Source organism: Cryptomeria japonica, chromosome 8 (assembly GCF_030272615.1).
Source record: "Cryptomeria japonica chromosome 8, Sugi_1.0, whole genome shotgun sequence".
Taxonomy (NCBI): domain Eukaryota; kingdom Viridiplantae; phylum Streptophyta; class Pinopsida; order Cupressales; family Cupressaceae; genus Cryptomeria; species Cryptomeria japonica.
Window position 1 is genome coordinate 481,645,720 of NC_081412.1, and position 25,948 is coordinate 481,671,667.

Below are 25,948 nucleotides of genomic sequence, written 5' to 3' on the forward strand. Positions count from 1 at the left end.
TCCTCATTTTGCATTCCTTTTGGCATATATTTCATCCCACAGACTATTTAGTATTTTTATCTACTATTATTGGGGTCAATTTATGTCTATCATTAGTTAGATTTTTTAGATTATTTCTATGAGTATAAATTTTCAAAATATATATCTGACTGAATATAACAGAGTGATAGATATATATCAATCATTAGTTGCCTACAATAAATGAACACCAACTTCTCTGTGTTAATTAAGATTCCCAGCTCCATAGACATCCGATTTGAACCCCATGAGGTTTGCTCCTGAATGGTTTGCTCCTGAATGACCACCCAATCTACTCTGTCGCACAGAGTGCAGTGCTCCAAGCAAAAAGTATGCCATCATATGCATGTTGCCAGGAATAATCATTATGTTATGTTGTTATATTATGTTTATGTTGTCGTCGGTAATAATGAGTTACGGCGGTCAGTTAGTTAGCCGACGGGTAGGTAGTTGGAGTCGCGACGGTTGTGTCACACCCCTTCGGGTATTATATATTGTGTACCTTTTCTTCGAAAGGATCATGTTAGTCGTGTCAGATGTAATGTTATAAGCACTTATTGTACATGGACTGTGGAATTAATATAGAGGCTGGTTATTTAATATATTTCCATTATGTTCTGTGCATTTACTTTCTGCATTTAACCGTTTACCCGAGAGGGCAAACATTTGGCGCTGCTGCCTAGACGAACTCGGGAACGGAAGACACGGATGGCGCACAGACATTATGGGCCTACCCGTTGGTGAAGTAAACCCGGAGGCCGACGACGCGCGGACAGAACTTTATACAGGAGAAGACACGGCAATGCGAGAATTTTCAATTTTGCTCCAGGTAGCCATTCAGACATACGAGAAGCGGCGGAGGCAGAAATCCCACCAAGTGTCGTGTGGACAGCACTGGAGGTTAGCCCGGCAGTAAACCGGTTGATGAACCATCTCCCCCGGTTGCTTGCACAGGCATCGTTGGCACAACAAGCCCGCCTGGAGGAGATTGCCCAGGAAGAGCGACGACAACAAATCCTGCAACGCTACGAAAAGAACAGCCGACGGGAAACAGAACGAGATGGCACCAAGCCAGGAGGAAATTGAACCTTGTAATAATCCTGACACAATGCTGATATAAATTGTGGCCGAAAGGCAAAATAAAAATAAAAATAATAAAAGCTTTTTGTGTACATGGCGTGTGTTTGCTGTGTATGGAAGTGACTTATGCCCAATAGACTAAATAAGGACAAAAATAAAAAGATACAGAGTGACAAATGGGAAGTGGCACAAACCGCGTTGAATCTCAGACAGCAGATAGAATGAAGGCGTAGGCTAAGGCAGCTTGCCAAGGGACGACCAGCCAAGGGGTTGCCCGAAGGGAACCCAGGAGGTGTCACGGAGGTTGTGGAGGCAAAGATAGACGGAGAGAACTACACTGTCTACACTGTTGTAGGGCTGCCAAAAGGAGTCACGGAGGATGCCGAAGGAGAACTCTACAGTTCGCCAGAATACCACCGTAGGGTAAGAAGCCGCGAAGAGTTGGTGGAACAAACAAGGCGAAGTCTAAACCTGATCGACGCTACCAGAGACTTGCTAAAGAATTTGTCCATTTCAGAGGACAACCGGAGGGAGACAACGGAAGGTGACGGTACGACCGAAGGTGCCGAGGGAGCACAAGGGTACCGTACGGGAGGCAATTTGTTTGGTTCGGTGTCAGCAACTTTTTCCGGAGGACCCACGAGTGGAGGTTCAGTTGCAGGAGGCGGAGGATCGCCAGGTACAAGCACACAAGGAATTAGAGGAGCGAGACCTCGCGGTGGGATGGCAAGTAAACAAAAATTGCCAAAGTTCACAGGGGAGGGCAAGGAAGACCCCTTACGGCACTGCCGTACATGTGAAACCATTTGGTCCACCAACGGAGTAACAGACCAGGATGACTGGGTACAGCAGTTCCCAGCCACGTTACGAGGAGTTGCCATAGATTGGTACTCCGATGTGGACAAGCAAAAAGTGGCCACGTGGGCCAATCTAAAGAAGGAATTCACGGGGGAGTTTCGGTTGCTCCGTGATGACAATGAAATTGTAACGGAGATATACAGTACCAAACAAGGTACTAGGGAGACAGTACGGGCATACAGTCAGAGGCTGAAAGAACTCTTGGGTAAAATGGAAAGCCAACCCGCAGATGGATTGAAGAAACGATGGTTCGTTGAAGGGTTGAAATCCTCCCTACGGAGGAAGATGAAAATTGTACCCCCGACGTCATATGACGACGCTTATAATAGGGCGATGGACCTGGAGAGCGAACACAAAACATCAAAGAAGAAGAAAAGTAATAAATCCTCATCCGAGGATGATAACTCTTCACAAGAAAGCAGCAGCAACGACGAGGCTGGCAAACGGATGCAAGCGCTCCAGAAAGACATGGAGCGAATGAGAAAAGAATTCAAAATAATGAGAAGCACGGGTCGGAACGAAGGGGCCATATGGTGCACTGAGTGCAAAGAGGAAGGGCACACAAAGGGTACTTGCCAAAAGAAGGCATTTTGCGAGATTTGCCAAGTGATGGGACACTCCACCAAGGAGTGCCCATACAACATGAAAACCCGAAGTACGCAAATGAACCAGGTGATGTTCACGGAGCAAGCCACAACATCCACACCAGCGGGTACCGGCCAACATACTAACACAACGGCATCATCTGGAGGATACCGGGACAACAGACGCGGCGGTGGCAGGAATAGCAACAATACCAACAACGGAAGCCGTATCTAGTATGACGCCAAGGGCTGGCCAATTATCCAATGTAGGGCCTGTAATCAGTGGGGGCACTTCGCCCGTGATTGCACGAAGGAAGCCACCCCTCAACACCTCTGTCGTTGGTGTGGGCCAAGCGACCATGAGGACGCAAATTGCCCGCAAGCAGGGGTTAATCTCCTCAACATTGAGAAGGCTGAGAAGACTGGTGAGAAAGAAGTATTGGCGATCACCCACGCCCAAACGAAAAAAGCCACTTATCCCGATCCCCGTACGGAGAAGGAGAGATTACGGGAGGCAAAGGCCAATATTGAACGTGAGACGACGACCGAACGACGGGACAACGAGGTGGCGAGTACATCATCCCGTACGGAAGCGGAAAATAACATCATTGGGCAAATCTTGCAGATGGAGGTGCCGATAAAGGTAAAAGACCTTCTAGACTCTATGCCACAATTGAGGACTGCCATCCTCACCAATGTGCAAAGCACCGCAGTGTCGAGGGCACCACAGGTACGGGTTCCCGCCACCGCATCTTCAAGTGCACCACAGGTAGGGGTTCCCGCCACCGCTTCGAAGAGTGCACCACAAGTGGAGGTTTCCATCAGCCCTTCGACTGACCCGATGTTACTAGCCTTGAGCAGTGGTAGCAACCCAGCTGTGGTAGAAATGGGTATCCGTGGGACCATTCTGAAGGACACCATTGTGGACGGGGGATCTGGGGTGAATGTACTACCAGAAGAAACATGGAAGCGGCTGGGGAAGCCCACCCTGTGGCCACCCACATTCAACCTGGTGGGAGCGGACCAACACGGCATTAAGCCACTCGGCCTGTTGATGGCCCAGCAAGTGACAATTGGTACGCAACCATTCTTGTTTGATTTCGTGGTTATTCTCTCGAAGAAGAAAGGCTATGACGCCATCCTGGGGAGAGCGTGGTTGATCAACGCAAGGGTAAACCACAACTGGAAGAAAAATACACTTTCCATGGAGAAGGGAGGGCGGAAATATACCATTGACCTACACACCCAAGATGTTGGCGAAGAGCTCGCCTCTTCCGACTCAGACTCAGAGGACTCTAATAAAGGGGAAGGGGGTCCCGATGAAAGCAAGGGCAAGAACGCGATGGAGCCGAACAGTGAAGGGGTGCTCGAATTGGAGGGATGTTCTGAAGATGAGGTATGCTCATTTAACGGGCTCTTCCATTGGCAAATGGAGGATTACAAAATGTTCCAAAGCTACAGGCTTGAAGTAGAGGAACTAGAGCAACCAACAGAGGTGTACCTGTCGGAATACAGAGAATATTGGAAGGGAGACTCCCCAAACCCTGGCGACGTAAATAATCCGAAGAGTGTCGGCAACGATTAGAACCCTGTGTGGAAGGCCGCAGCCTTCAAAATCTTTATTATCCTTCTTCTTCTTATGTACGGGAAGGAGGTCGTGGTTCCTATAGAATTTGTGGTTCCAGGTCTTCCGATGGCCATTGAAAATAGATTGGCCACCAACGGGTACAAATTGAAACCCTACCACGCGAAGCACGCAGGGGACCCGAGAGGCCGGACAGACACCCGAGAGCCCGGAGGGGGACCAGGCAGGCGACTCAAGAGGCACAGGACCACAGCAGGCGACTCTCGGGCGAGGAAAACCGAGAAGGATGAAGGGCAATCCCAGAGACAGGGGACCTGAGCAAACGACTCTCTAAGACAACTAAATTAGGAGGAAAAAAAAAAACGTACGGTCGTATGGCAGGCGACCGTACAGTCAAAAACTTATAAAAAAGTGAAAACCGTACGGTCGTACGACAGCGACCGTATGGTCAAAAAAAAAAAATTTAAAAAGAAAAAGAAAATTTAAAAAAAAAAAAAAATGAAAAAATTTGAAAAAAATCGCACGGTCGTACGACAGCGACCGTACGGTCAAAAAAAAAAAAAGAAAGAAAAAGGGAAAATGGCCACCGTACGGTGGGACCAAGGTGACACCACCGTGCGGTGGAACCACTGACGGTGACACCATCGTGCGGCGGTCACACCGTGCGGTGGGAGCCACCGAAGGTTGTTGCCGAGACATGAACCCACCACCGCACCGCACACTGCACAGCCCGACCATCGCACAACACCGAACACCGCCGCACAGCAAGGGATAAAGGAGGAGGAAGACGCACCGCACGGCCCGACCACGCACCGCACGGCCCGATCAACACGCACAGTAAGGGTTACGCACACCAACGCGCAGCAGCCGCAAAAGGAAAAAGAAAAAAAGAGACCAAGCCCGCACAATCCACACAGCCACGTAAGGGCAAAACGACCGCCACAGGTAGACCAAGCAGCCGCACGATTGGAGGTGCCAGTGCTGTTGTTGACCGCCGGAGGTGTGTCCGTATGGTAAGAAGGGTGTAGGCCGCACGGGAAGGTGGCCGCACGATCGGAGGTGCCAATGTTGTTGTTGACCATACAGGGAGGTTGTATGGCCCGGGTGCCATCGGTGACATTACAGTGCCCAAAAAACTATTAAAAAAAAAAAAAAAAACGATGACGGCCAGATTTAAAATGATTTGCTGGAGTTTGAAGCCAGGACACTGGAAATTCAGAGTGGAAAAGAAGGGTTTTTGGCATCTTAAAATATCACAGAAATGCAGTGCGCCATGGACTTTCGTATGGTTCTGAGGGTTGTAAATTGGTGTTGGCGGCGAGGGCGCTGCCCCTCGACCCCGCCCTGTACTGCGACAGGGAGCGCACCTGGGGCGCTGCCCCAGGACCCCACGAGGGGCGCTGCCCCTCGACCCCGCTGGGGGCGTTGCCCCCAGACCCCCAGTTTATTTTGAGCTACAGAAGACCACAGGAAGTGTTGTGGTTGTCCGTACTGTGAGAAAGAAGCTTGCAGCTAAGCATTGGCGGGGAAGCCATAAGCCGTAGAGGGAGACGGATTTGGAGGTTGGGAACAAACAAAGTTTGAGGGAAGGCATTGCAGGTCCGCGCAGTTGTATGACACTAGGGAGTTATTCAGTTCAGTTTTTGGCCTTTGGGGAGTGTGATGGAGGATTTGAGGTGTCTCCTAGCATTTGTGCCAGCGGATTGTGGCCACCTCTAGGCATGACTGGTACGCTTTGAGGAACTCGGAGTATGTCTCGGCTGGACGTGAGGTTGCCTTGGTGGATGCATAGAGGGCTCGAGAGGAGCTGACCACCAGGTTGGAGGCAATAGTCGCGTGAGACTTAGTTCAGCGTACCCAGGAGTTGGATGCCGGGAGAGCAGCACGGGTGGCTATCGAGGACAAATTGGCTAGGGAGACAGTATCAATTGAGTAGCAGTTGGTGGAAGCTGAGACTGAAAAACGTGTTTTGCAAACAAGTTTGGGTTAGGCACAGGAGGACTGTGATGGCAAAGGAAGCAATATTGGTGAAATTCGCACTTGAGCATCGGATGGTAGCAGAAAAGGGTTTTCAGGGGAGGACGCAGCAAGTGTATAAGATCCGGGCTCGACTGGCGTCAGTAGTTTCTGCTGTTCATCTCTATTTTGTATTAAGTCGTCGGAGTCGACTTCTTTTCTTGGGGGGGATGATGTTGCCGGGAATAATCATTATGTTATGTTGTTATATTATGTTTATGTTGTCATCGGTAATAATGAGTTACGGCGGTCAGTTAGTTAGCCGACGGGTAGGTAGTTGGAGTCGCGACGGTTGTGTCGCACCCCTTCGGGTATTATATATTGTGTACCTTTTCTTCGAAAGGATCATGTTAGTCGTGTCAGATGTAATGTTATAAGCACTTGTTGTACATGGACTGTGGAATTAATATAGAGGCTGGTTATTTAATATATTTCCATTATGTTCTGTGCATTTACTTTCTGCATTTAACCGTTTACCCGAGAGGGCAAACAATGCAGGAATAGCCTGACCTCTTTCAGGATGAACTTGCTACACTGTATTGGGTTAGGCAAGTGTCTGGACTTAGGTTTGCCAAGTGTGCTTCATCTAGTTTGTGTTTGTAACCAATGAGTGTAGTTGCAAGATACTGCATGTCAAAATGAATTCAAATCCCAACGCAACATTCATAGTCATACATTAATGTCAAAATGAATTCAAATCCCAATGAGTGTAGATGCAAGATACTGCATGTCAAAATAAATTCAAATCCCAATGAGTGTAGTTGCAACTATGTCAAAATGAATTTAAATGGCTGCAAAAGCATATTCATAGTCATACATTCATTTCAACGTAACATTGGAATCATTCTTCATTTTGCCCTCAAAATTCAACACCAAATTTTAAAGTTTGTTTTCAAATTTGTTAAACTAAGCGCTTTTTGAATTTATTTTGTGAAATGCAATGTCACAATGAGCTCTCATGGCATGAGTGAGGATGAGATTGAAATTCATTCTCATAGTGAAAATGAATCAGAATATGAACCTGAGGCTGAGGGGGGTGACTGTGGGGCTGATCCTAAAGCCCAAACTAATTCCATGGCAACTGCAGCAGCTAGAATATAGTGCCCCCCTCCCCCCGCCCCCCCACTTCGCCCACCCCCCAAATTACTGGCACAGTATGCTAAGTGTCCTTTTGATCCTAAGTCTCCTCTCAAACAGTTTGCAACAAAAATACCAAGCACATCAGGGCCAAGTGGTGGCACTATGAAGTGGAAACGCGACATTTGTGGTGTAGAATGGTTTGGCAGTGTTAATGCATTAGTAGCTTCTGCAAGATAAGACTCTCCTAAACTCTCTACTCTGTTATTAGTTTACTCATGCATGCTTTATGTTTATCAGACTATAACATTGATCATAATTATGATATTGATATTGGATAATGATGGATTAGATTGACTATCTACTTAACTATGTTAACCGTCAATCTAATATGCTATCGGGCTACTAACCCGATAGCATATTAATGTCAATTCATATATGAATCGGCATTAATATGCTATCGGGGTATTAACCCGATAGCATATAATGCTAACCGTAATTGTTATTGTTTACTTTATATTGATCCATTATTATATGCTTGATACCGATTCATTATCGGGTATGTTTTATCTGAAACAATTAACAAATACCGATTCATGATCGGATGTGTTTATAAGCGTTGTTATCATTAATAGTGATACCGATTCACCATCGGGTATGTTCATAAGCATTAAACGATTCATTATCGGGTATAAGCACTGGTATCATTATACCGATACATTAATGTTTGTAGCACCGATTAGTTATGGATCGGTTAATGTTAGTAAGGGTCACGACCAAGTGACATCTTGGTCGAACATGTCTAAAAGACATGTCCGATCAAAGTGCCACTTGATCGTGGTCATCCTACTACTTATACATTATTCAAACCAAAGGAGATGATATTGAAATCGATACATGTTCATCCTCCTAACCTGCAGTAAAAGAAAGATAGCAATATTAGTGTCATAGTCATAATATCAAAATTAAAATACACCATCCTGCATATAACCTGTTCATTAAATTGGAAATTACAATACTTTTACATGGTATCAGAGCCAAGTTGATCGAACTTGAGGCTATTTAATTTCGTGAAACAAATTTAAGAACAAGTTTATATACTACATCACATTTCTTCAAATGGCCAGTGCTATCAGATTCGAAGACAGACTCGGAGGTGGCGATGATTTTTCAGCCTGGAAATTCAGAATTCAAATGATCTTAAAGGAGAACAAAGTGGATTCGTTTGTTCAAACCAAAAATGATCAACCCGAAAATGAACCTGACAAATCAGCATGGATTGAGGGAAATGAAAAGGCAATAAAAATAATAGTTGATGGGGTGAGAAACAACATAATGCCCATCATAAGAAAACATCAGATAGCCTATAAAATGTTCAAAGCTCTTGAAAGCACATTTGAGATATCAAATGCAAGTCGAATTCTAGCATTAAAACGAGAAATAAATCACATCACCATGAACAAAGGGGAGACAATCAATGCCTACTTTATGCGGATATCAGTTCTAAAAGATGAACTTGCAACTCTGGACAATGAGATCCAAAGCAAAGAGTTGACACTCATTGCTTTAGATGGGTTGCCTAGTGGATGGAGCACATTCGTCCAAGGCATCAGTGCAAGGTACAAATATCCCAAGTTTGAAAGATTAAGGGATGACTGTCTCCAAGAAGAATCAAGATTGAACAAGATGGGAATGAAACACAAGAATATAGATGAAGACCTACAAGTTCTAAACACCAACTCCACTAAGCATTACAAGAAAAGGTAGTTTAGAAAGAGAAAAGGCCGTCAAGGCAAGAATACTTCAAAGAAGGACTTATCTCACATTCAATGTTACAGATGTGATCAGTTCGGAAATTTTGTTGCAAAATGCCCGGAAAGAACAAAGAAACATGCTACATTTGTTAAAGCAGGAAAGACTAAAGGGGAAGATGACTCCAGGAAATACGTATTCTACTCAGCACTCACAAGTCAAGCTTCTAACAAAATCAACTCATGGGTGATTGACAGTGGTTCATCCAGGCACATCACTAGGTTTAAAGAAGTACTTGATTCCATGACAGAGGAGAGTGATGAGGACGTAATCATCAGAGATGACTCCACACATCCAGTCAGAGGAGTAGGAACCTGCACCATCAAATTGAAGACAGGCATAACCCTGCTGCTTGAAGGAGTACTATATGTCCCTGGCATCAAAAGAAATCTAGTCTCTATATCGGCACTAGAAGATAACGGATACAGAGTGACATTCATGGACAACAAAGTATTGGCTTGGCCAAAGAACTCCTCCATCAAGAAGGCAATGACCATTGGACAAAGACGGGGCTATTTGTATGAACTGTGCACGGAACCTAATCTAGCCCTAATCCATGAAGCCACTAATGCAAATGAAGTTTGGCATAGAAGATTAGGTCATCTAAATTTTAGGGCTTTATCTTCAATGGGAAACCTTGTCACAGGTCTACCCAAGTTAAAGCAAGATCATTCAGGGGCATGCAAAGGATGTGCCCTAGGTAAGAATACCAAAGGTGCATTCCAAAATAGTACTAGGAAAACTAGCAAAATTCTAGAATTAGTTCATTTTGATGTATGTGGACCTATGTCCATATCCTCTCTAGGGGGATTCTTGTATTATGTAATATTTGTTGATGACTACTCTAGGAAGACTTGGATCTACTTTCTGAAAAGTAAAGAATCAGAAGAGATCCTCTCTAGATTTAAAGAATTTAAATCACTAACTGAAAACCACTCAGGAAACAAAGTTAAAACACTAAGAACCGACAATGGAGGAGAATACACATCAGATTCATTTAAAGAATTTTGTAGAGATGATGGGATTAAGAGGGAGCTTACTATACCTTATAACCCTCAACAAAATGGGGTAGCGGAAAGGAAAAATAGGACCATAGTTGAAGCTGCCAAGGCCATGATCCTATATCAAAACCTTAACACAAATCTTTGGGCTGAAGCATCCAGCACCGCTGTATATATATAGAACAAGTGCCCTCACTCCCATCTTGAGGACAAAACTCCTAAAGAAGTATTCACTAAGATTAAGCCTGATATTAGCCACCTTAAGATATTTGGATGTCCTGTCTATATCCATATACCTAAAAGAAAGAGACTAAAACTAGAGCCTTCTGGAAAAAGAGGAATACTTGTAGGATATAGTGAAACCTCCAAAGCCTACAGAATCTATGTACCTGGTCAAAGAAATATTGAACTAAGTAGGGATGTAATATTTGAAGAGGATCTAGCTTTCAAAAGAGCTCAGAACTTCATAGAACCTGAAATCTATGTACCTACCTCTAACTTAGATGAAAATCCTGCTCCTGAGTTTCAGAGGGAGAACCTAGATGAAACTGAAAATGAAAATGAAAACTCACCTAGAAATCTCAAGAAAAGACCACTATGGGCCACCAAAACAGTAGAAGAAGCTCAAAGGTTTGTTGCTCCTTCTGGAACCTTCAGAGAAAGCAAAAGACCTAATAAATTTACTAGCTATGTTGCTCTTATGAATGATCTATCTAAAAACGAACCTGACAATGTGACAGATGCCCTTAAACATCAAGTATGGAAGGATGCTATGTCTGAAGAGTATCAATCCATAATTAAAAATGATGTATGGGAAATTGTTCCCAGGCCAACTAAGAAGTCTGTTGTTTCTTCTAAATGGCTTTTCAAGATCAAACATGCAACAAATGGCAGCATTGAAAAATATAAGGCAAGATTTGTAGCCAGAGAATTTTCTCAAAAGGAAGGAATAGACTATGAAGAAACATTTGCTCCTGTAGCCAAATATACCTCAGTCAGGGCTGTACTAGCCATTGTAGCAGCTAAGGGATGGAAGGTACATCAAATGGATGTAAAGATACCTTTTCTTAATGGAGAGATATCTGAAGAAGTATACCTAGAGCAACCTGAAGGGTTCTCATGTGTGCAGACTCAAGAAAGCTCTATATGGGCTCAAACAGGCTCCCAGGGTCTAGTATGAAAGAATTGACACATATCTATCAAAACTAGGCTTCTCTAAAAATGATGCAGATCCTAATCTCTACTACAAACAGAATAAAGGTGATATGCTAATAATAATTTTATATGTTGATGACTTATTAATCTCTGGAGAAGATCACCTTATAGCTCAATGCAAGAAAGAGCTATCCAAAGAATTTGATATGAAGGACTTAAGATTCCTTCATTATTTCCTACGGTTGGAAGTATGGCAGAATCCTGATAACATTGTTCTAAACCAAGGCAAGTATACATTAGACATCCTGAAGAGATTTGGAATGCTCAACTGCAGACCTATGACCTCTCCAATGGAGACCAATCTTCATAAACTCAAAGAAGCAGCAACAGAATCACCTTCTACTTACCCCACTCTATACAGGCAAATGATTGGGTCTCTTATGTATCTGGTAAATACAAGACCAGATATCTGCTATGCAGTAAATGCCTTAAGTCAGTTTATGTGTGAGCCAAAGGAGATACACCTGGTAGCAGTAAAACACATTATGAGATATCTACAAGGCACCTTAAACCTTGGTCTCAAGTATAAGAAAATTGATCTTAATCTACACGGATTCTCAGATTCAAATTGGGCTGGAAGTGTGATTGATCGGAAAAGCACCTCTAGGTGTTGCTTCAGTTTGGGATCAGCCATGATATCTTGGATCAGCAAAAAACGGCTTCTGTAGCGCAAAGTTCCACCGAGGCCGAATACATTGCAGCCTCCATGGCTGCCCGAGAAGCGGTGTGGCTTAGAAAGTTCCTTGTGGGATTGTTTGGTAATCCAATGAAACCTACAATCATCCATTGCGACAATCAAAGTTGCATAAAACTTTCAGTGAATCCAGTATTCCATGATAGATCCAAACATATTGAGATCCCATACCATTATGTACGAGACATGGTAGACAAAAATGTGATCAAATTAGAATATGTTAGTACGGGAGATCAGACTGCAGATATTCTGACCAAACCACTTTCCAGAGTGAAGGTTGATCACTTCAGAAAAGGTTTAGGTATGATAGAAAGGTAATCTGCTTTGTAAATAAGATGTTGAAAATGTAAAACTTCTTTTGTCATGTTGAGACATTATGGGTTTTACCCCCTGTGTTCATATCTAAGAGGTGACGATTTCTCAGATTATGTACACTTGTATGCAGACATCATAAGGTGACAATCTTATGATTCTCAAACCAGTTATCATGTTGGATCTCTAGCATGTCATGGATGTGCCATGATGGTGTTGTGATAAAACATTTGAATAAAATGTTTGTGCACATATCACAATATGGATAAGATGAGAATTTAACCATCCTCATATGTTTATCCTTAGTGTTGTGTGTTTAGGCAATACTAATATCACGTGTCTAGGTGATATTTTGTTATAATAAAATGATGAATCCTTTATATCACATGATTGGGTGATACATACTTAGAGTAAAATCTTATATTTGTATCCTATGAGTATGTCCTGATGATACTTCATATCATATGTATAGATGATATATATTCTTGGATACTGACATTATGAAAAGAAATGTGATGCAGGTTACTTTATCTATCTTCCAAAAGCTAAGAGGGAGTGTTAATGCATTAGTAGCTTCTGCAAGATAAGACTCTCCTAAACTCTCTACTCTGTTATTAGTTTACTCATTCATGCTTTATGTTTATCAGACTATAACATTGATCATAATTATGATATTGATATTGGATAATGATGGATTAGATTGACGATCTACTTAACTATGTTAAGCGTCAATCTAATATGCTATCGGGCTACTAACCCGATAGCATATTAATGTCAATTCATATATGAATCGGCATTAATATGCTATCGGGGTATTAACCCGATAGCATATAATGCTAACTGTAATTGTTATTGTTTACTTTATATTGATCCATTATTATATGCTTGATACCGATTCATTATTGGGTATGTTTTATCTGAAACAATTAACAAATACCGATTCATGATCGGATGTGTTTATAAGCGTTGTTATCATTGACAGTGATACCGATTCACCATCGGGTATGTTCATAAGCATTAAACGATTCATTATCGGGTGTAAGCACTGTTATCATTATACCGATACATTAATGTTTGTAGCACCGATTAGTTATGGATCGGTTAATGTTAGTAAGGGTCACGACCAAGTGACATCTTGGTCGGACATGTCTAAAAGACATGTTTGATCAAAGTGCCACTTGATCGTGGTCATCCTACTACTTATACATTATTCAAACCAAAGGAGATGATATTGAAATCGATACATGTTCATCCTCCTAACCTGCAGTAAAAGAAAGATAGCAATATTAGTGTCATAGTCATAATATCAAAATTAAAATACACCATCCTGCATATAACCTGTTCATTAAATTGGAAATTACAATACTTTTACAGGCAGCATTACTAGAGTTGAAGAACACTTCCTTTTTATTCGAGGAAAAGGTGTGGATCCGTGCACTTTTCTAGAAGAACATACAAATGTCAAATATAAAATTGAGATCAACAAGCTTTGGGGTGTTCCTAATGACAATGCAGTTGCAATGCCTACTACTTTGCCTAGTAGGGCACAGCTTCAGTAGAGCCAACTACATGCTTCTAGTCATACATTGCAGACGAGAAGAGTGATGTCAGGACATTCATCCACTTATAGTGTTGTGGCCCAATCATGAGAGGGTAAGGGGGAACACAAGTTGCAAAGTCACCCCATAGCTAAATTGTTCAATTTGCAACTGAACGATGAGATAGATGATGCCATTGGCAAGTTCTTATTTGCCAATGGCATCCCATTTCATGTAGCTTGATCTCCTTATTATAAGGAGATGATATCAATGGCGGCGAGGGGAGGACCATCATATGTCCCAAGAACTATTCCAAGACCAATGTTTTGATAGAGAAGATGAAGGCATGTTGGGTGGAGTCTGGATGCAGCATAGTTATGGATGGGTGGACAAACATCAACCATCGTCCACTCATCAACATCATGATTACATGTGCAAAGAGCCCATACTTTCTCGGGGTAGTTGATTGTACAGGGCATCACAAAGATGCTGATTTTCAATTTGAGATCCTCAAGGAGGTTGTTGAGGAGGTTGGGCCACAAAATGTGGTCCAGGTAGTGATAGATGTAGCACATGTGTGCAGAGCTGTAGGGAAACTTGTTGAGGCAGCCTACAAACATATTTGGTGGACTCCATGTTGTGTGCATGCCATGAACAATGTACTCAAGGACATGGGGAAGATTGAGTGGATTAGAGGAGTGGTCAACAAAGCAAGAGATGTGCAAAATGTTCATTTGCAACCACCACATTTCACATGCACTCTTCAAGAGGTTCTTGAAGGAGTTCTTGAAACCTGTTGAGACCAGATATGCATCCTATTTCATTCTCCCGAAGAGAATGATTGAGTTCCAAGAGGCACTACAACTCATGGTTATGACAGCAAATTGGAATCAAAGGTTCGAGTCCAAGATAGAGCAGGGGAGGAGGGTGAAGGAGATAGTGAAAAGTGATTTGTTTTAGAGTGATGCAAAATACATAGTCTCCATCATTGCTCCAGTTTTTCAGGTCATCAGATATGGGGAAGGAGATGCACCTACCCTTGGAGAGGTGTATGACTGCATCAATTCCATGCTTGACCAAGTGAGGGTTGTTGTGCGAGTGAAGAACCTCACTTTAGCATTCTACAATGAGCACATTCGATCAATCATTCAACGCAGATGGGACAAGCTCTACACTCCCTTGCAGATGGTTGCCTATGCATTGAATCCTAAGTGGTACAAGGCTAGGCCTAGTAGAGTTACACCGATTCAGGATAAAGAGGTGAAGGCAAGGTTCTTTTGGTGAATTGATAAGATGTATGATCCAAATAATGTTGGCACAATTCGCACTAAGTGGACCAAATTTGCCACTCTTAGGGTTATTCTGATGCAGCTAAGATGGATATAGGAACTATGGCACAGAAGGACCCACTTTTGTGGTGGACTTGTCATGGAAAAAAATCTTTGACTACCACTCTAGTCAGTTGTTTACTATCTCAAGTTTCTAGTTCTTCAGCTGCTAAGAGGAACAAAATCTACCAATAGCTTCATCCACTCTCTTAAGAGGAACAAACTTACCTCTAAGAGAGCAAAGAAGCTTTTGGTTGTACATACTGCTTTGCATCTCATTGACCGCAAGACACTTGTGTACAAAGAAAGTCTAATAGCACAATGAGATGTAGGGCCAGAGGAGCCATCACAAATTGATGAGGATGCTACGACTTCAAATGTAGGATCGATTTCTATTAGTTTGGCGGATCTTGACTATGAGGAATCCAGTAGTTCTAGATGAGGAGTTTGGGGATGATTACAAACCTCCCTTCACTAAATTTTGACATTTTGTACTTATTTCGATATTATGCTACTCATTGTAATCATCTTTATAATATTTTCGTGCTACTCATTGTAATCATCTTTATGGTATTTCTCCAATTTGACAATTTCATTGTCAAATTTTATTTAGTATTCAAGTATTTTAGTAATTTGCCAAAGTTTCATTTGAAATGTAATTCTTATACATCTTTTCATAACTAGTTTTTCAAGTACTATATGCATATCAGCACCGTTCCCCCTCCACCCCCCCACCGCCATCCCCAATCTTAGGGTCTTTGTCCCCCTGTCACGAAACTCTATGGAAAACTAATGAAATGAAATGTTTGTAATTTGCAAATATTGCTGAACTTTGAGGGAGTGAATCAACTAGCCCAAGTCAAAGGGCAATTCAGGAGAGGTTGATGTTGTTGAAGTATGAACTAGGTCCTTGTTGACCATTTGAAGAGGGAACTCATTGTGCCACGTGTGGTCAAGAGATTGGAATCTGGATAACAAGGTGCCCGAGTCAAGGGCCTTGAATAGTGGTGGAGGAGGCCAATTGATGTCGTATACTCCTAAAAGGAGTGTGCGCAGACTCTTAGGCAATCCACTCTCCACCAACAAATCATAGCAGCATGAAAGTTCAACAGGGTACAAACCAGAAACCTTGCTCGATCTACTAACTTATGCCAAGCTGGAGTGTATCTCAACAAACCTTCGTATGACTTGCACAGAGGTTGCAACCTTTCTAATGCCTCAGCTTTTGCTTCTATCATGTACTTCAAATATTTGAGGCCAAAAAGAGTTGATGCCGCTATGATGAAATCTCTTCCATAAGGAGTCTTGGAACCAAGGTGTGGGAGGGTTGATTTCCCTTGTGACCTGCACAAGTTTGCCTCCTTTACACATTGGGAAGCCTAATCCAAAATAAGATGCCACAATAGATGTTGGATATAGAGGACAGCCAAAAAAGGGTTGAATGGTAGTTGAAGAAAATTGTGTAGGGTTGACTTCTACTCTACAATGTGGCTTGTATCAAGGTCTACATTTTGGTCAATACAATGCAGCCTATGATAATGGCATGAAAAACAAATGCAAGAACTCGATTTTTTACCAATGCAAATAATTAAAGCAAAACCCTAGTGGCAAGTTGAAGCTCAAGCTATAAATATGCCTGCAAAAAAAAGATTTCCTACCACAAGAAAACAATACGAGCATATGGAGGGTTGTTGAGGGCCAAAAAGAAAAAGTGTAAGACCTTGCAAATAGTTTGACCAAATACCTTCCAAAAAAGCTGCTTTGACCCAAAATTTTGCAATAAACCAAGAACAATATTTCGCCCAAAACTTGCAAAATGCGGGTTTTACAAAAAAATTGCCTTGAAAACAAGTGAAATTTTTACTAGTACGAATTTCCATAGAGAGTATTACCATACAATCATGCAACAAAGGACATAGGAAAAAAATTGCAAAAAGCTAAAAGTTACTGTTTTCAACAAAACGAAAGGTAATCTTTCATTTATGGGGCCTTTTAGACACAACGACTATCTGTTCGGCTCCACTACGCTTCCTTGATAGAACATGAGATTGCTTTGTCAAAAAAACAGAAGAAAATTGCAATTCAGCGCTTTGATACCACATTGAAGCAGCAAACAATGAACACAAAATTCAGAAGAATCTATCATAAGCATGTGTATGTACAACAATGAAACACAGTGACATGCTCCCGCTCACCCCCCTCCCCCCCAACCCCAATGTTTCCGGGACGGATAGGTCTCTAGGATGCGGGACAAGGGCGTGCATCCCCCCGCTGTCCCGCCACCACCACCAGGACGACCATTTCAAAGGTCCTCCACAAGGTCTGCTATAGTTTTATTATGCTGGTGACAGGATAAAATCCTTGGATCACCCCCAAAATGATTCCAAACCTACTATGAGGTCTGCTGTAGGTTTAATATGCTGGCAATGGATAAAATCCTTAGATCACCCCCGAATTGACTTAAAACCCTCTGTAGTTGATGATGCTGGGATTGGGATGTTGGTGGCAGGTCAAGTACTCTGATTTCTCTCCTATTTTGCCTTCAGATCTCTCAGTTTCTGGGTTTAATCTGCCCTCAAAATCTTGATGATGATGTGTGTTGACCTAAGTCTGGGACCAAACCCTCTTTCACAGCAAAGAGTGCCAAGTCTGATCATTAATTTGTGTCTTTTTTACTACCTCTTGCTGCTCTGGGCCTGGAGAAAGGCACTTGATTGATGCAGGAAATGGTAAAAGACTAGGACTGAGAATAGGGTTTTCGTCCTACCTCAGGAAATTCACCCAAAAATAGGGATTTTTGTCCCTGTTGAGCAGATTGCAATTTGTAATAATCAAAAAATGTCCCAAGCGCCCTCCAAATGGTGCCTTCATCTCCCTTTATACTAACCTGTATGGTGGTTTAAGATGGACCCAAAACTAGGCGCCAGATTTAGATTTCAATATTTTATTTTATTTATTTTTAATAATTTATTTATTGTTATTTTTATTATATTAAAATGTTGGGGTGTTTAAAAAACACCTTTTTGGAGCTGCTTAGCCGACCCAGCTATAGAGGGAATATGACATGGTTCCTCTCTTTTCATGTCCAATTGTGATTGGTTTTAGCCAGTTCGACTAATGTTGTAGCATAAAAAACATATCTGCTAATACCAAGCAATCTGTGCTTCGCATTAAACTTAATATCCATTTCAGGCCTCCCTTGCATGAATTTTGCTGGTTGGGAATTCTTCATTTTTTTCACAGTTCTATTTTTATGACAATAACTTCTCATCTGTTCTCTGTTGCCATCATCGCTAAACTGGAAAGCTGAAAAGACAAGCTCCACAACAAATGAATGATAGATGGCAAAATGTCGATCCCTCCAAACAACCGTCCAGTTGCTGCAGCTTTGTGTTCTGTATGCAAGAAGATATGTCATAGGTGGAGATATATGAACTGAAACGTACTAGACAATGAATATTCTCCATTTAATTCAGAAAATATATTGCCACCAGTTTTTCAGTTAAATCAATCAAGCACAAAGCCAAATTTTCTCCAAACTGCATCCATTAATTAAAACATTTTGTATGGTATAATGAATCGCGGCTTTGTTTATCTATAAGAAAGTTGCACGCTTGAGTTTACCTGTGTATTACAAGAAATGAACAAAAAAAATCTTGATCACTCTGTATCTGCCTTCAATATGGAGAAAATACTCAATTCAGAGTGAAGGTAGCCCATAAAACCCTTAAAGTTTCTCTCCTTTTTGTGATTGCAGACATGAATCCCTTACAGTTAGACCTGAAAATGTACATGCTACTAACAAAAGAGTTTATTCAAAGGTCAGGTTTGGCAAAATACACCCCATAACAGGGCTCCCCAGTTGATTAGCCTTAGCATTCAAGAAAAAATCAATTAACTGTCTGCAATTCTAATGAATGATTAAGTAAGCATTACTACCATGATGAAAGCCAGATTCCAATTAAATGCATATATTGCTGAAACAAATCAATTATAAGTCTTTAAATTCAGATACAAATCAAGAATGCAAAAATTATACCTCAATTCTTGACATGCCATCCCCAAGGAAGGCACAAGCATTCTTTACATGAGCAATGAAGTAAGTATCACATAATCCGCATTGACTGCAATAATTTACTTATATCAATTTTCTGCTATAAATTGATTTTTTATCTTGGTTTTAAATATGAATATAGATACAAGAAAGTAATAAGGCAGAACCTGCAATGGTCTTTGGCGGGATAAACGCCGCCAGGGGAGATGGGCTTCGACCTCCTCCTCCAATCCTCCCTCAATTGAGTCTCTGCCATAGCCATAAAAAAAAGCAATAATAACCGCGTAATTTTCTCTCATCAAATGATATTAATGCTGTGCAGTTTGAATCCACCTGTGAGCTTCACATAAACTTTGAGAAATTGTAAAAAGAAAGAACCTTTTCCAGAGGAGCATCGCACTTGCAGCGGGGTGGAAAGAGATTTGAAGTTGGAGAAGCCGTGCGTGCATACTGAGATCGCCATTTACAGGAAATTTGAATGGATAGATTGATTTTTTATTTGTTTTAAATGGGAACCAAATCCAAACGAGCTCGGATTTGCTTTATAATTCATATTATCACGAACAATTATTCCGGACTAATTCAAATTTAATGTTTGTTAGTAAATTGATGCGTCATTTAAGAATATCACGGCTTTCATGTGCAATGGGATATGTCGAAGAGGTGTGGAAAGTCAATTAGTAGTAAATTTGGTCATTTTTTTACATAAATTTTTGTAGTATATGAGATCAATTGGTGAGATTAATTGGTAGGTCAAATTTAGAAAATAATGTTGATTGTGCAACAAAGATCTCAATGGAGAAGTGATACTTTCAAATCAACAGGTCATGTTATGTTTGCAAGGTCATGTTATGTTTGCAATTAGGTGAGAGGGAGAGAGGTGTAGGGGGGAGCGGGGGTGGGACGGGGGAGAAAGAGAGAAAGAGAGAGAGATAAAGAAATAAATATAGAGAAATAGATAGAAATGGAGATGAGATGAATACGAAGATGGAGAAAAAGGAGAGAGATATGGAAGGAAAAAGAGAGAAGAGATAAGATTAGATAGATGTGGAAGCTTAAAAAATAATGAGAGAGAGAGGGGAAAATAGATATGAATATAGAGGTTTAAATGGAGGGATATAGAGAGAGGGGGGGAGAGAGACAGATGGATATATAGAGGGAGACATGTATATAGATAGAGCGGGGAGAGAAAGATAGAGGTAGAAAGAAAGATAGATTGAGAGAGGAAGATGATAAAATAGATAGAGAGATAAAGAGATGTAGAGTGAGAGATATGTTGGAAGTGAAGTCCAACGGACTCCTTCATCTTGCCGCCAAAACTCTTGGCTCTTCAACTTCTCCTTGCAACCTCTTTAAGAGCTGATTGTATTTCATTTGTAGAGTGATTTTCTGGAGCTGCTTGCAGTTGTGTATGTGTATAAACCAAATTGATTATTAATCTATTGAATCCCCTGCTTCAAGTGTGGATGTAGGCAATTGCTGAACCACGATAAATCTGTGTGTCTCATTTATCTATGTTGTGTGTTTAGAATTTTGTTTTCTCTGTTGTTTTAAATTTGTTTCTTCATCCTAACAATTGGTATCATAGCGAGGTTAGACCGTTGTTTAGATTTTGGTGCTTGAAATTCTATAATCATGAAAGAAGCGAAGATAGAGAAGTTCTCCTGTCAGAGCTTCGGGTTATGGAAGGTGCAGATGGAGTCTTTGCTGATAAAGCAAGACCTTACACTCGTGCTTGAAGGGAAAGCAAAGAAGCCAGCTGGGATGGCTGATGAAGAATGGGAAAAATAAGACAAGAAGGCAAGAGCACCAATTTTTCTCTCGTTGTCCAACAATGTTCTTTTCAATGTCACAGGTGATGCAACAACAAAAGATGTATGGGATAGACTCACAGCCATGTATGAAATGGCATCGACTGCAAATAAAGTGTTTATCATGAAGCGCTTGTACAAACTGAAAATGAAAAAAGGTTGTGCTATGGCAAACCACATCAATGAATTTAATACATCGATTAGTCAAGCGACTTTGGTGGGATGACACAAGATGATGAGAGCAAGGTTGTTCTTTAATTATGTTCTTTACCAAGCAGCTGGGATGGCGTTGTAACAACAGTTATCACATCTATATTCGGTAAAAATAAGTTGTTTTTAATGATGTAGCAGTTACTCTTCTCAATGAGGATTTGAGAAGAAAGAATGATGAACCTTCATCCGGTGAAGCATTAATGGTGGTCAGCACCAAAAATAGAGGTAGAAGTCATAATAGAGGCAGAAATAATTACCATAGATGTTCGAAATCAGCAAGGAGATCAAAGTTTAGAAACAGAAATGGTGAATGTTGGTTTTGTGGCAACGTTGGTCATGTGAAGAAGGATTGTAGAAACTTCAAATGGGCGCAAGAGAGGGTGTGGGACAGCGAAGCAAATACAGTCTATGAAAAAGATGATAGTGTACTAATCCTTTCAACAACCAACACTACTCTGGATTCATGGATGCTTGATTCCGGTTCCTCCCATCATGTTACCTCATGTCTTGAAGCATTCATTAATTATAATGAAGGTCATTTTGGAAATGTTTTCTTAGGAGATAACAAAACTTGTGAAATTACAAGCAAAGGGGATGTATTGCTGCCATTAGAAGGTAGTAAAACATGGTTGATCAAAGATGTTCGCCATGTCCCAAAATTGAAGCGGAATTTGATATCCGTTGGACAGCTCTTTGATCAAGGTCTTAATGTAAATTTTCTTCCAGATACATGGAAGGTGACTCGTGGTTCCATGCTGATTGCAAATGGTAATAAAGTGGGTAGTCTATACATATTTAAGACTCATGGTGAAGTGGGAGCTGCAATGGTGATTGAGGACAGCAAAGCGGATCTTTGGCATCAAAGACTTGGGCATATTAGCAAGAAAAGACTCCATGTTATGCACACAAGAAATCAGCTTTCGGCCCTCAAACTTGTTGACTTAGCCTTTTGTGAACATTGCCTTTATGGCAAACAAAAGAATCAGTTTTTTGAAAGGTGGGTGTGACACAAAGACAACACTGTTGGAGCTTGTATACTCGGATGTTTTTGGGCCTACCGAGGTAACCTCCATTGGAGGAGGTAACTATTTTGTAACCTTTCTTGATTATTGTACAAGAAAAGTATGGATTTATATGCTTTCTAAGAAATCTAAAGTCTTTTCAAAATTTAAAATTTTCAAGGCTTTAGTTGAAAATCAGATTGGGCATAAGATTAAATGTTTACAAACCGATAATGGTGGAGAATTTTTTTCACATGAATTTGATGATTTTTGTGTTGATAATGGGATTAGAAGAATCAAGGTTCTTCCTTTCACTCCTCACGAAAACGGTGCAACCAAGAGGATGAATGGAACAATTCTTGAAAAGGAACGATGTATGTTGTCAAATGAAAGTTTAGGCAAGGAATTTTGGGCAAAAGTGTGCAACACAATAGTGTATTTAATCAACCGAAGTCCCTCATCTAAATTGGATTTTGGTATTTCGGAAGAGGAATGGCAAGGGAAGAGGATTTCATACTCACATCTTCATGTGTTTGGATGTGAAGCCTTATCGCATATACCCAAGGAGAAGCGAACCAAATTGGATCCAAAGTCGCTGAAATGTATTTTTGTGGGGTATGGCAAAGAGCAATTTGGTTTCAGATTGTGGGATCCAGTTCACAAAAAGATTGTTCACAGCAGGGATGTAATTTTCCATGAGACCTCCTTCCCCGCGCTACAAGATTCAAATAAATCAGAGAAAGAATATGTCCCTATGTCTTTGTTTCAAAATTCGACTACTAGTGCTCTGCCTCCGGTCTCTCATTTAGTGGGAGCCCCTATGACATCTACCTCAGTTGAATACAATTCTCAGACTGAGAATGAAGAAGTGAGTGTTGACAATGGTTGCTCTCCATTTAATTCTGAAATTGGGGGTCTGCAGAACAGAGCACATCATCCCCAAACTAGCACTCATGACGCAAAAAATATGGAAGATCACCCTTACGGTGAGCATTTTGGCTCACGTTATTCCCAATTGGTTGGGCATTCTCCATGGTGATCTGCAACTCCACCGCATCCTGCATGTTGTGCTTCATTCTCCCCACGACATGCTGTGAAGTCTTCACACGCAGCACACCCACCTTCGTCTCCATGATAGCCTTTCCCGCCTCACTCCTCACGTGACTTACCATCGCTGGCTCCCTGCAAACTTTCCCACAGGCTACCTGCAGGCTCCACCTCTGCAGTCCAACCGCAGAGTCACCCTCCCGTGCAGGCTTGGGAGGATGTTGCCACGACTTCGAGCTCCCAGCACACTCGCCCAATGCATGTTGTGGATGAAATTTTTGCAGGTTCTCCCTCCCGCGATCAGTCTACGACTCACGTGGATAAAAATCCACAGGATTTTGAATACCCTGCAAATAGGAAAACAAACAAAGACATTACCAGACACAAAAATAGAGACATTACTAGGGAAATTAACACTGGGAGTGATTTCGATTTACATAAATTGAATGATTATACAATTCAAACAGAGAATCAATTAAGGAAATCTACCAGACAGAGGCGACCTCCTGCAAAATTCTCCAGCTATGATTTATTGTTTTGTGAAGAAGCTGAGCCTACTTTGCTAATTTATGATCAAACGGAGCCTGCAACATACAAAGAAGCTTGTAAAATTGCAGATTGTGATAACTGGCATGCTTCAATGTGCGAAGAAATGGATGCACTATTGCGAAATTAGACATGGGATTTGGTGCCACTTTCGCCTGACAGAAAGGCATTAAGAAATAAATGGGTGTATAAACTCAAAGATGAAGTCGGTGGTCGCAAAATATTTCGAGCAAGACTAGTTGTCAAGGGATACGCTCAACAGCAAGACCTTGACTTCAAAGAAATTTTCTCGCTAGTAGTCAAAATGACTACCATCTTAGCAGTATTGGGCTTGGTTGCAACCTGGGATCTTGAGCTTGAACAACTGGATGTGAAGACGATATTTCTCCACGGCGATCTTGATGAGGAACTATTTATGCATCAGCCAGAAGGCTTCATTAAAAAGGGGAAGGAACACCTCTATTGTAGATTAAAATGCAGTTTGTATGGGCTTAAGCAAGCACCCCCGCCAATGGTATCTTAAATTTGACAAATTCATGATTGATCACAAGTTTACTCGCAACGAGTCTGATCCTTGTATCTACTTTAAAAAGCTTCCTAACGGCGAATTTGTCATACTTCTCCTTTATGTGGATGATATGCTAGTGGTCGACACAAGCATGAGGATTGTGAGTGAACTTAAAACTCACTTAGCAAAGGAATTTGCCATGAAATATTTAGGTGCGGCAAAGAAGATTCTAGGAATGACTATTTTTGGGGATAGGAAAAAGAGAGAACTCAAACTATCTCAGCAAAAATACATTAAAAAAGTATTGGATAGATTTGGTATGGCGGATGTTAAGTCTGTTTGCGTACCCTTAGCCTCTCATTTTCAGTTGTCTTCTCAATTGTGTCCAAAAACACAAGAAGATAAGGAGTTTATGGACAAAATTCCATACAAATTTGCAGTTGGCAGCCTTATGTACGCTATGGTGTCTACTCATCCGGACATAGCTCATGTCATGGGAGTGGTGAGTAGATTTATGGCTAATCTGGGTAAATCACATTGGGAGGTGGTCAAGTATATCTTGCGATATCTCAAGGGTACTTCTGATTTTTGCTTATTGTTTGGGAAGGGAAGGCAGTTTTGCAAGGGTTTACTAATTTTGATTTTGCCAGAGATTTAGACAAAAGAAAGTCTACTTTAGGTTATGCTTTCACATTTGTCAGGGCAGCGATTAGTTGAGCTTCAAAATTGCAACATACAGTTGCTCAATCGACTACGGAGGATGAATACATAGCTCTTTCTAAGGGAGCAAAAGAGATGGTATGGTTGCAACTCTTGTTCAACGAGTTGGGTTTGAAGCAATCAGATTTTTCTTTGTTTTGTGATAATAGCAGTGTCATCTTTATGACTAAACATCAAACATCTCAACTTCGGTCAAAACATGTTGATGTTCGTAGTCATTATGTTCGCCATATGGTCGAAGAAGGCAAGTTTCACGTAGATAAAATTCATACCGACAAGAATCTGACTGATGTGCTCACTAAAGTAGTTAAGTGGGAGAAGTTCGATTTTTGTCGAGCTTCTCTCGGCCTTTCCAATAACTGATAGCAGGACTTAGTGGGGGAATCTACTTGTTGCAGCAGTTCGTTGGCCTTCAGTGGGAGATTGTTGGAAGTGAAGTCCAACAGACTCCTTCATCTTGCCACTAAAACTCTTGGCTCTTCAACTTCTCCTTGCAAGCTCTTTAAGAGCCAATTGTATTTCATTTGTAGAGTGATTTTCTGGAATTGCTTGTAGCTGTGTATGTGTGTAAACTAGATTGGTTATTAATCTATTGATTCCCCTGCTTCAAGTGTGGACGTAGGCAATTGCCGAACCACAATAAATTTGTGTGTCTCATTTATCTATGTTGTGTGTTTAGAATTATGTTTTCTCTGTTGTTTTAAATTCGTTTCTTCATCCTAACAAGATAAAGATATAAACATAGGGAGATAAAGAGGTCTATAGAGAAATATGGAGAGATAAAGAGATATATAGATGATGAGATAGAATGATAGAGATATAGAGATATAATGAGACACAAAGAGAGGGAGAGATGGAGAGAGATACAAAGATTGATATATAGATATAGAGAGAGAACTAGAGATAGACAAATAGATATGAAGGGAGAGG

At 41.3% G+C, this 25,948-nt stretch overlaps 1 protein-coding gene across 1 annotated transcript in view; it reads right to left on the bottom strand.

The window, feature by feature from the left end:
* LOC131077293 (7-hydroxymethyl chlorophyll a reductase, chloroplastic) overlaps positions 1–19,708 on the bottom strand; it is an 81,117-nt gene extending 61,409 nt beyond the window's left edge. Inside the window, exons 1-3 of the mRNA XM_059210448.1 lie at positions 19,551–19,708; positions 19,340–19,421; positions 19,158–19,242 (exon numbers count right to left, since the gene is read on the bottom strand). Of these exons, the coding sequence (XP_059066431.1) occupies positions 19,158–19,242; positions 19,340–19,421; positions 19,551–19,635 (252 nt within the window). The 5' untranslated portion in view covers positions 19,636–19,708. The remainder of the gene's footprint in view (positions 1–19,157; positions 19,243–19,339; positions 19,422–19,550) is intronic.
* Between the last annotated feature and the right edge of the window lie 6,240 nt (positions 19,709–25,948).